The sequence below is a fragment of the Ischnura elegans genome, chromosome 9, assembly GCF_921293095.1.
Source record: "Ischnura elegans chromosome 9, ioIscEleg1.1, whole genome shotgun sequence".
NCBI lineage: Eukaryota > Metazoa > Arthropoda > Insecta > Odonata > Coenagrionidae > Ischnura > Ischnura elegans.
Window position 1 is genome coordinate 23,808,821 of NC_060254.1, and position 12,714 is coordinate 23,821,534.

The window sequence follows — 12,714 nt, forward strand, 5'->3', positions numbered from 1 at the left end:
ACCTGGTACATATTAGCATTTTTCGGGGCATACCTTGACAAATCGTTATCATTGAAATCTGCGGACGCTGAACTTAGATTGTTAAGTAAAACTGGTAAGCCAAACGCGAATATAATGATTCTAAAAACAACCAGACGATTCCGGTTTCAAGCGCCTAAGTATAGGATTGATTTACCTTCATTGCCAACATAATCCATTATAATCTCGGCAAATTGGGGACCCTAGCACAGGGAAATAATTGCAACATACTGCGATCATAGAATAAATTGTGATCATTGATGGGTTAACTAGCTTTAAGAATACGACGAATATATTTTAGACACAAAACTATGTTACCCTAATTTTTAATAGAAGATTTCGACCTTGATACGAAAAATAACTGAGCCGACTTCGATTGAACTGGTATTACCCATGACGACAAGAGGGACTAGATCATGCGGTGGCCATTTGCCATTGGAGAGTTCGAAATGGTGTTAGTTTCCGTAGTGCGTCGACCCAGCAAAACACATCAGAAAAGCCTTTCCTTACGCCATGAGCACAGATTAAAGGCAATCCTACAACAGTAAGAATTACAATAACAAAGACACAACACCGAAATAAGGCCGTTACCAAGGGAACTCCCAAAATGAATTTAAGGCCATTTGATCAAGCACTTACATTTACACTACGAGAGAAATTATTTACAACCAAAGCGCTTGACATTGAATGCTTATTTTGTGTACATTAGAATGTCTGAACGAAAAATTGAACATGTTCCAATAAAATTCAGACAAGTTCGAGATATTGGATTCATTTGTTTACATAAATAGACTTGCAGCGTTTTACACAACACTTAAACCGTGTTTACACCCATGTTGTCCCAGCGTAAGTAGATTGGTTTTATTTTAAAATGAAAGCCTAGTAGAGCACTTTTAGGAATCAAAAGGGATATACAAAGCGACTTTCTCCTAATTATTCTTGTTTTAAGGGAAGTGGTAGTGGAAATAATTTTTAGCATTTTTTGTCCAATGGTCGGAATTCATTGTTTACTGAGGTGGGGAAACGCAAATTCATGGCTCATTATCAGAAACTTTTGCTGTTGCCAGAATAGAAATGTAAAAAGTATGATGATTATAAACTTTATATCGTTACGAATGCAGTTTTGGCCAACCTACTTCAACATTTTTTTTTGCTTTTTAGTACCTCAGTTCAGAATGGTCGGAAACATTTTAATGGTTCTAGACTTGGGTATTGTTCTTCAAATGACTTATTACTATACGAAAAGAAAACATACTTGGGCAAACCCTTCTTGAAAAGTCTATAAATTTATATCACTGCCACCACTGTAATGATTTCTTACTATTCGGAGAAGATAATAAATGAGTATAAATAGGGTCTCATCGGCTCGTGATAAGGCCATCGCCGATGGTTGTAACTAGCAATAATTAACTGGAAAAAAATATTTCGAAGGAAGATGTTTAATTCTAAATACGTCTCACAAATTTATCACGTTTCTATGACTAATGCAAAATATAACTGAGCCATGTTTGTGCTGCCATAGCTCGGTAAGAACTGTAACCAATCCATGCTTACGGGCCAAAAAGTACTTAAATTTACCACCCTAATTGCCACTTCCTTAACCTTATTCGTCAACCGATCTGCACAACGGATATTAGTTTACCAATTTGGTTGTTTACAAAATACAATTGGGTGATGTTTACAAATTAGTTGGCGCGAATCTATGCACCGCCAATACATGGTACCAGAGGACGGGCAAAGGGAAAAACCTTACTCAAAATAAACAGTTTTTCGGGGAATATAAGTATGGAACCGTTGCAACCTGAATGGGAGAGACAATAGCGAATTATACTTGCACTAGCCAATAGGAATCTTCAGAAACAAAACATAGATAAGGGGTAAATAACACTTCCTAAGGCAGCAAATTGTTTTGTTTATTTTATTGAAATTGCCCACATACAGCAATGCCAATTTACAGAGGCCCAATAACGAGCAATAGGACCATTTTTAATTGTTTTGCAGCACCGGATGCATTGGAAACAGTTTTTGGCGTGGAATTTGCTAACGTCTCTTCCATTCATAATGGTCTCATTTGTCTTACCTGGCTTGTGCTTCATCCAAAGACTGGTCCGTGATGTTCATGATCTGCTGGAGGATCTCGCCAATGTCCTGCTTGCGGCTGGCATCGTGGTCCGGGGTCCCGGGGCCACCGCCGCCGCCGCCCGCACCCGGGTGCAGGTCCACCGGCTGGTGCAGGCCGTAGGGGGCACCAGGGTGAGGCGGGGGCAACATGCCGACTTGGGCTGCGCTCACGCCGGGGTGCATCATTCGTCGGGGCAGGGGTTCGGAGAAGACCGCCGCGGGTGCGTCGAACAGCCCCAGAGGGGCCGATGCCGGGGATTTCTGCGAAGGAGCGGAGGAGTTGAAAACAACTGCTGCTTCGAGGGGGGGCTTGGGGGTGATTTTGGGGGCGGGGGTGGATGGGCGGGTGTGTGTATGTGGAGCGCCTTAGGAACTCTTTAAAAACTCGGGGAATGAAACGGGAGTAAACAACAAAGATACTTCTGCGCCCGCACAATCTCAACAATCACTATCTCAACAATATAATCCAGGAAGAGTCTATCTTGGTCCAATCAGGCTATATAGTCGTGCGTATACGCGTTCGAGTGTACCTCGTTGAAAAGGACGAAAACGTGCTTCAAAATTCCCTTTCTACCTTCACCGAAAGACCTCTCTTTTTCACATATATTGGTATGTGTACCGGACTCAGGAGTGAAGGATCTTTCCCTCCACCTTCAAGGCCATGGGACCAAGCACCGCCTTTCGGTCGGAACAGACCTTTTCCATCACCGTGCTATAGAGCAGCTCCAACTCCCTTCTTTCCCAACAAGGAGGACGTGCTCGATGAAGAGGGATTACAAAAGCAATCCTTTTACTTCAAGTGTGCAGCCTCCGGGTCCACCGACTATTTTATTCAACTCCTCTAATAGTATGTCGAAATCTGTGCGGTAGTGGACGCGAATGTCGTCTCTTTTTTTTATTAATGCAAAACTGCTTCCCTTAAAAAGGCTCTTAAACCACGAAGTGACAAGGAGATAATGACAATGAGTGCAAGACTCTCTCTATTGACTTGAGTATAGAATTAAATAAAAAACTCTCCAATAGAGACGTATACTTGTGTGTGCGTAAGAAATGTAGGTAGGTATCCTTCTTCGAACAACTCCTGTGCGTTGAGTACTGTAAATGCAACGCTTAGTAAACTCGTGTGCGCGTAGAGTGAAAATATTTACGTGTCACCCCTTGCAAGATGGGTGCGCCTTGGCAATTTCACACTTCCACAAACGTCGAACAAAAAACACAACACGATCTTGCTGGGAGATGGATAAATCGGTGTGTTATCTCCAGTATAGTAGGTCTTCTATCCTTTTTGAGTTCTTCTAGGCTTCTTCCTTTCCTCGACACTTCTACTCTCCTTCGTTTCTTCTTCCAAGACCACCAACGAAATACTCGCCGCTTCAGAAAAAAGGTTCGACTAACTCCTTTCGCGTATTGTCCTCCTCAGCGCCCACGCCACAGGGCGACTGCCTCTTCTGTCCGTCGGCAGGATAGGCGGCGTTCGCGATGGAAGAAAAAAAAAGAACTCTTTCCCTCTACGCTGCTGCCTCGTCCCCCACCCCAAAGACGGCTTCTCCAGGGCCGCCCTACCCCCCATCCCCTCAAAGGCATGATCTCAACAGCCCCCCCAACCCCTCTCCCTCTCTCCTTCAGACTGCCCCCTTCCACTAGGCTCACCGACTTCCCCGCCCCCCGCAGACTCGACGCCCAACACGATGTAGGCTCGTCGCGCAGGCCCAGTCGCTCTGTAGACTCGCGCGCATGCCGGTGGGGCACAGGCTGGCTGGCCGGATTGTTGCCGTTGGAGGGAGGATGGGGAATTGGTTGTTGGACTAGGGAGGGGAGGGAGGACTGTGGAAAGGGATAGCAGGGGGAGAAGGTTCGTTCTTTTCTCCACAAGCCGACTCAGTTCCCATCCCCCACTCTCTCTCTATCCGTCAGCTTAGACCGGCCGACCCCTCTTTGCCTCATCCTCATCGTAGTCCAAGCAGCCGGTCCTTTAGGTTCGTCTTCTCCAGTTTGTGAGTAGTACGTAATGTCGCTCTCATCGCTTTGCGTTTACCTAATAACGTCCTCCGATTCGGAATTGTGGTCATTCATGCAACACATGTCAAATCGTGTAAACATAAGCGCGAGACTATAAAAAGCATAATTTTCCTGGTTTACTTAAATGGCGAGGAAAAGATATGAGAGGGTGGGTAGCCAAGGGGTACAAGTGAAATTTTTCTCAACAGAGTAAGGTAAAGTTGATCGTTAGAAGAAATACACAAAAACTTGGTTGCCATGGGATACGAGCCGTGGTTACGAGTGAGTCTCTGCTATGTGCTGGCATCGAGTGGAAAATCTAATGCACTACTAAACATCTAATTGATCTCGTTTGTTTTGTATACCTAATTTCTGTGCCTAACTCCGGGTGGAAAAAAGAATACACTTGTACCCCTTGGCTTCTCACCCGCTCATATAAAATATCTTCCTAGAGTTTGAAAATTGCATATCTTAGCGCAACTATCACAATAATTCCAATTTGTGTTTTTTTGCACGTTTAAGCGGCGAAATTTCCCAAATGACCAAAGAGAATTTTGTTAAATGCAAGTTTATAAAAAATTAACGATAAATTAATCATAAATTAAGCGGTACTTAGCGTGAGATTCCAGAACCCATAGGTCAGTGGCGGAGTACGTAGAAAAAGATAGGGCGTAATCTGGAGACAAAAGCGCACAAATTTTCATGGGGGTTTGGTCAGTTTTGAATTAACGGGAAAATCAGCGTGATAAGTCGCAACGGGCAATGGCGTAGTCATTTTTTTCATGCGCTTTATTAGCTCAAATCGTGAATCATAGAATAAGATATATCGAGATGAAATATGATAACGAATATAGAAGCAACAAAACTTCAATGATTCAGTAAAATACCAAGGTATTTTATTTATAGCCAAAGGTTACGTACTGGGAAGCGCTCTTGTGAGAGAGCCGTATCACAATATTCGTCCAATAAATGCATTTTGACTTTGATTAACCGCTATTAGGCCATAATGTTTACTTTCCTGGTGATTCTTATCTAGACGTTCTGACTGATCATTTTAATAGAATGTTTTCCGTCGATACTTCATCTATATACTTATTGTATTACCTATTTTTTACGCATTTTTATTTTCACTGTTGCGCATTGGGATGTATTTCAATGAGAATATAGGGAAAAATCTGATTTTTACGATATTTCGGAAAAATATAAGAGGCAAGGCCGATTATTTTGTAGCGTCATTAAATACAGTTCACTCGTTAGAGACTTAGTTTTCAAATGTGGATGATTTTGGATAGTAATCTGTGATGGGATAAACACCTTTCTGCCGAAAAAAATGCCAAGGAAGTAACTTGACCAAATTTTCCATCTTCAGATTTCGGAATACAGCCATAAGAGTGACTCTCAGACATCTAAACCCAAAAGTGATTCCATGTGGTCTAGTAACTAGGATATCCGGCTTTCACCCAGAAGGCCCGGGTTCGATTCCCGGCATGGGAACATTTTTTTTCCGACCTCGGTGGCGGTGCCTGCTAACCCAGGGTCGCGAGCTCCAATTCCGCCTGGGTAGTATTTTCCTCACCCGGGTTGTGTGTGGTTGTCCATGAATTTAATTATACGAGAGGACTCACAGGTAAAAAATACTGAATTGGCTTCATCGATAAATATGATATTATTACTATTATGGTATTTCGTTTTATCGTGGTACATGAAGGAGACGACCGAAACTTGAAGTCATTTTCGCCTTGAGAATAGGGTAGTTTCCTTCATCAAAGAAAACGAAAAGCATTGATTGCGATTCGTTACCCACCATTAGTGTATTCAAAATATACAAATTATTTCGTTTTAGAAATACCGGTTTAGACGAATGGCAATGGTCCATTTTTATCCTCATTTGAAAAGGGCCAGATTGGCGCCCATGCGATGCCACTCCACGTGACGTCACAGGGACCTAGTTTCTATACGATAAGATAGGAGTTTTACGTCGTCTGAGATTACCAATTCATGCATGAGGCGTAGAGCTCAGGGAAGCATGTCTTAATAATCACTTATTAAAACTGGCTACGGTCGGAAAGTTTTCTTCATTTGATAAGGTATTAATAATCCTTATTTGAGACAAGCCCTACCAGCCAGCAGGGTACTCAGCTACCCGCTAGCAGCCTGCGTCGTATCAGCGCTAAGCCTCGCCTCAAGGTCACCTCACAGGGGGGCAGCGGGAACCAGAAATAAGTCTCACGGAAAGATTTTCCGGCACTCATACTTACGCGTCGCGTTTTCGCGCGCTTGAAATTTTTCACTTTTCATTTAATCGCGAAAAATAGATATCGTCATTTAAAAATCTAAATGCGTGAAATATGCTCTACAAGTGTAATAATCTTTCGATTTAGGCAATAAAAAAATCATAGGAAACCACCCTATTGGGTAGGAAGGAAAGGGTGGAGAGAAACCCAGCGTCGGCATTTGCATGCTCTCTACGAAGGGTATAAAAGCGGACCACGGCTTATTTCAATTTACTTAAGGGTGAATCGCGATATTTGGAGGAACTGAGAAACAGGAAACATAATCGCAGGTACACTAATATTGTATGTTCCATAAATATTTTGATGGGCTGACACAGGTTTCGACACTATACGCTATACTATTCTCAAAGATGAGAACGACATAGTTAGAGTTAGAGAAAAGTGTTAGTTACGACAAAGTTATTGTATAGTTGGAGAAAAAATAATGTAGTGTCAAACCAATAACAAAATTGTGGAACATACAATACTATCTAATGTACCTGTGACTATGTTTCACGGCATATTCGACGGACGAAGAGCCGTATTTAAAGTGCCCTCCATTCAGTACCTACGCAAAGTGGGATCGGGATATTTCTGAATAATCTGCGCCACCGCCGGGATATGAACCTTGGTCCATGTGGTGCGAATTTAAAACTCTAGCTACCGCACCAACCGAATCACCGTCTATTTTGCCTTCGGACTTTTTCGTAAATCGAAGATTTTTATTTCGGAGAGACCGAAAGGAAGTGTCTCGGAATTCGAACCAAGGATCCTTCCATCGGCAGCCAGGTGGTCTACCCTCTAGGCCTCCATATTCCCTAATTATTGTCCACGTTAGCATAAATACACCTATACATGAATTCCCTTGAGAAAAATTCCCCTCGACGGGGAATAGAACCACAGACTATTGGCTTACCGGGCCGCGGCGCGGACCAGTACGCTATCAAGGTTCTTGAATTACCATGATAATTGTACAGAGGCTCATGGTTCTAATGTAAGCCAAAAATGGCCTTCCCTTTTGAAATCATACCTTCCCTGTTTCGATAAATCCTTCCCCGCCACGAACAATGAACTCTAAACAACTTTTTGGTATTATACCCCATCACCATACGCCAAGCAAAAAGTCCCCAAGACTGCCCTAATATTATCCCTTCCCACATTCCCACCCCCACTTAATCTAGCCTACGACACTATGCCATGATCATACCGAGAAAATAAAACAACAGAAACCATCAAAAGTGCAGAACTTCTCAGTAGACAGCTAAAACAGCTGGGAACTTGAGCTACAATCAAATTCCGCGAAATTTCAGCGTAGCGTAGCATAGCCAAACATGGCCTAAGCAAAACCAAAATAAAAAGGTCCATGGTTCGATTCCCAGTTCAGGGAATTTTTTCTCGATGTAATTCATGTATATTTCACCGCCGTTCATACGGCAGGCTTCGAAATAATAAACACCTATTTGGGCACGTGCATCCATCAGACTTCATGAAACATTCACTGGTGTCTGCGAAAAAGATAATCGTATGCCTACCCATCATTCCCGGCTTTAAAAAAATAATCATGCCGATTCCGTGGAGCGTTGAGCGCACACCTCGGCCGATGCCATTTCATTGTTTGTGTTCACGCATTGGTTCGCTTGGATTGGGACGTGTGCAGTGGCCAGCCAGCCCATTGTCTTCTCTCTTTTGGAGACGCGACGCCAAGAGGTGTGAACGTAACCCCCTCAGCGAATGCAATTCAGGAGGTCAAGCATTCATTATGGCCATTTCCAACCTGCTAAGCATAGTTCATAAGCAGAACGTAACCTAAAATTTGTTCTTGTTTCCTTCTGTCCCATTAATATTATCTATGTTATTCCTACTGTATAAAAGTAAACTTGAAATTTCTGAGAATCGTAAACAGCCATGGTGTCTGTAGTGTATACTACAATGTATTACGGTTCAGTCACTTTTCCTTTTATATTTAGTGAATTTTCCCCATTTTATTTTTCTCAATTTCCGTTCTGCTTCAGTTAAAAATTATTTTTTTATTTCAGATCTACATGTTTATTGAGTGGGAGTTATTGTTGCAGTACATAAGGTACTATTTATTTTTGCCGGATTTATGGTGTCTATTGAAGTTCTTCGGAATGTATGACTATTTCTCATAGTTTTCTAATTGCAGAAGCAAGCTAAATATTTATTTCTCTAAAGTCTTTATGACCTAAAGGATTTACGACAATACACGTTTATTATTATCACTACCTCAATTATAAGTTAATTGCATGCTCAATTATTGAAGAAGATTCTTCGTGAAACGCAGCCAATGCCACTCATAATCATAATTACAACTTCCTTACTCCTACATAATCATTTCAAAGTTGGTTCAACACAAAAACAGAAGCTTAAGGTGGTCGCCAAGATCATGATACCTGAATTGAGCCACTAGCAAATCGTAAAAAATGTATGTCCTTGTATGTATTGGCGTAACTAGGAATATGATTTGGAGGGGATGGGGGATTAAGGGAGGACAGAGGGCCTGGAAATACATTTTACATTATTTTGGAACTTAGCAGCAGATGCATTTATTATATGTAAAAATTAGACATAGGTTTAAATTGTTATTTTATTTCTCTGAGGCTAGGGGGGGGGATCTATCCCCCTCACCCCCCCCCCATAGTTACGCCACAGCTTGTAAGTATGAATGCTCTAAAATAACATCAGCAACTGACAGAAGTGTTGCATTGAAAATAAAATTAAAACTCGCTTTCGCTCGTTGGGGGTAAGGGGGACTCTGTCCCCCCAGGTACGCTCGGAAAAGGTGTGCGCACTTTTCTAGTCACTCTGCCAATTCTTACAGTTTTTGTACGACGTTTTTTTCTTAAGGATCATTTTTTCAAAAGGCTATATCATAAATAAGCAATTAAAAATAAAATACATTTCCTATGAGCTTGACAAAGTCTCTAAAAATATTTGCTCCATAGACAACGAAAAACTTTAGGTGGGAACATGTTCCACTATAACACTCAATTTATACTTAACATCGTAACATAATGAAACTATGAGATTAAATGAACTACAGTGACTTAAACTTTACTTGATGTTACTTATTGAGTGTTATTATGGAACATGCGCCCAACGCTTTCAATTCTTAATTACTCTGTCTGACTCTTTTACCACCTATCTTCTTTTTAGTTCCTCAGAAAAACGTTGTTTTGGGATTATCGAATTTAAAACGATTTATACTACATTTTTTTTCGGCGTGGAAACAAGTCATGAAGAAATTGACTTTTCAAAATTTTCATGGTAAATTTCAACCTTATTATTTCACATCTTTTGGTTTTCGCTCATTCTTCTTCTTTTCCACTTTTCCTTTCCCTATTTCACCTCTGCTTCTTCTGTTTGCAAATTTTAGTTCAACACCATATTTGTAAACAAATAGTTGTTCATGTGGATACAAGCCATAAAGAATTTGCCTTTTCAAAAATTACATTGTAAATTTCCTACCTCATCTTTCATATCTTTTGGTTTTAGCTCCTTCTTCTTCTTTTCCACTTTTCCTATTTCACTTCTTCTTCTTTTAATACCATGAACGAATTTGTTGTCATTACTTTCTATCATACTGCTTCCTTACAATGATCGCAGCGCTGCTATCGGATTTTGCAACCCAGTTTTTGAACTTAATCTCCATATGTAATTTTAAACGAATACATGGTTAGAAAATAGGCAATATAGAGTTTTTTTCTATTGTTTCAGACGATTTTAGAGTGGGTCGATTCTGTCTATGACTGTATGACAGGTGTCTCTCCACCCTTCCATGCAAGGTTAGTTCATTGGAATATTCCGAGAAAAAAATACGAAATTTACCAGTACAGTGTACAGTAGTGTGTTCAAAATATTCTGTATTTTTACAGAAAGTTAGACGAAATACACGTAGAAAAAAATGATATTTACCAATATTCACTCTTAAGTAAGTGATTGCAGATGATTGGGAAAGTTTATTTTGACAGGACATTTATATATTTAATTCATTAAAAAATTACATCAGTCTTAAATGAAATTCTAAACTCTCGTAAAAATAAGCACACAAATTCCAGGCCAGACCATACCATTAACAATCCGTACTCACCGGGATCAGAATGGCAAAATTCCAAATAATATATGCGTGATTATTTTAGCGACAAAGAACTCAATATTTACCGCTTTAATATATGTATTCCATTCATTTATACACGGTAAATGAACTTAAAAACGCATTAGATACTTCTTGGTAGTTATTTTCCTTTAACATTCAAAAAGACAGGAGTATTAAGAGGAGTAGTAAGACAATCATATTTATATTACATGTTGTTTCGTCCATATGGACAAGGGGCGATCGTTTAATACGAATGCTTAAGTAACAGAGAAAATTTATAAAATACCAATAAATTGATTTAGAAAGAAAAACACTTTTCTGAAGGTTATGCAACGATGCTTCTAATACATCACGGTAATAATTTAGTTTTTTAATAGGATTTCACTTATTATTAACGGTAGAGGAATTGAAGTTGCATTACTGTAATTTAGGTTAAATATAATTGCTTTTATAGTCGAAAAATATATTATATTCACCCAATAATGCGTGAATTGAATGCAAAGTAATAATCTAAGAAAAATGTTTCACAATATATCTCCTACTCTACAAAGTTTATATTATATACCACGCGTAATTAGAAAAAAAAATATTCTAAGCGTATTGACCCACCGCACATCCATTAATGGCGCAAATGAACTAAGCGCGGACGGTCAGACGCTAAGGTCTAAATCATAATTTAGATAGCCAATAAAGCCATCAGAACTACAAGATGCACGACAAACACCGTGTCCGCAAAAGGTACACCCAAAAAAACTTCACGAAAATCATTTTTCAAATGTAATATTTCATCTCCTACGACTCAATCCCACACAACGGATATGTTTTAATTGACTATGCATTTGGGTGAGGACATTTGTCGCCGATAGAAGTCGCTCGTCTAAAAAATACACTAAGTGGAATAAGAAAACACTTTTTCTAGCGGAAATTGAGACTAAGACAAGCAATAGTAAACGGTATGAACACGGAATATGACAGCCATCGCACACCTGGGCCATATCAATAAGAGGGATTATTGCGGGTGATTAGATAACGATTAAAATGCTCTCCTCGTACTTCACACCCAGTGGCGTAGCCAGGAATTCCGTTCGGGGGAGTCCAAAACGAGGGGGGGGGGAAATACCAAGTAAAGGGTTCTTAACTAATTTTATCAATTTTCATAATAGAAAAAACTTCATTTGTTGAAGAAATATTTTTTAAATTCATTGTTTTTCAATTTTTTTTCTTTTATGAAGGAAACTGATTGTGTTTTTATATTTCGGGGGTTCCAGACCCCCCGGAACTTCCAGCTCCCCCCCCCCCCCCCCCACTGGCTACGCCGCTGCAGTCACACCATTAAGAGCACTTCTACGGCACAATTCTGATGACGAATTTGCTCTAATATACACCCTTAAGCGAGGAAAGATGAATTATCGGCACCATCAAGTTTGAAAATCCTACTAATCACTCAAACAAAAAAAAATGAAGTAAATAGGATGAAAAACTGAGGGATTAAAAATTTTATTCCTTCGTAATACTTTAAGGAATAGCAAAGGTTTCTAGATTAATGAAATAAACGGACGCACTCGCCGCGATTACACTACAGTGCGGTAAAGTGATATAATGATGATGACAATAGTAATAAAATTGAGGAAATCATAAAATACGCGAATGTACAAGGCGAGATTGGTTAAAAGGCCGGAGGTCGGTCGGTTTGTTGAGGCAGGATTTGAGCTTGTGACATATAGTTTATTAGGTTAGGACTTGACCCCACCATTGCTTGTATTTGCGCGGGTTTTAGATCGATTCCTGTGGATCTATGATAATATGTCCTGATAGGTTCACGGTAATGTATGGCAGATAGGTATCTCCCTTATGTGATGACAATCACGGTCCTGGTTAATTTTTCTCTAGCCAATTTTCCTATGTAATTATGTGCGAATTAAGAGATAGCCTTTATGTATTCTTCTCTGCATCTTCCCGTCCTGAATTATTCCCTATCACCCCTTTTACCCCTCAAGTGTGGCTCAAGTTGGAAAGTGATCGTTGACGCAATAATGATAATTACTATCCCACCCTCCCCTCATCAACCTCCCGGCCTTTTTTGTGAGATCTTCCGCGGCAGGTGAAGAAGATGGGGATGACATTTAGTTGCCTCCATGAATGGTAACGAACAAACAAAGTCGGGAAGACGAAAGTGAGGAGGGATAAAAA

The 12,714-nt window shown here is 40.3% G+C and overlaps 1 protein-coding gene across 11 annotated transcripts in view; it reads right to left on the bottom strand.

Annotated features, from left to right (window-relative positions):
- Nucleotides 1–12,714, bottom strand: part of LOC124165782 (homeobox protein extradenticle) — a 380,934-nt gene that overhangs the window by 334,877 nt on the left and 33,343 nt on the right. For 10 of the 11 annotated variants that reach the window (XM_046543278.1, XM_046543284.1, XM_046543282.1 and 7 more), the window contains one exon: nucleotides 2,099–2,400. In XM_046543278.1, coding sequence (XP_046399234.1) covers nucleotides 2,099–2,325 — 227 coding nt within the window. In that variant the 5' untranslated portion in view covers nucleotides 2,326–2,400. Of the gene's footprint in view, nucleotides 1–2,098; nucleotides 3,615–12,714 lie in introns of those variants that run through there. The other variant, XM_046543277.1, reaches the window with a different exon arrangement.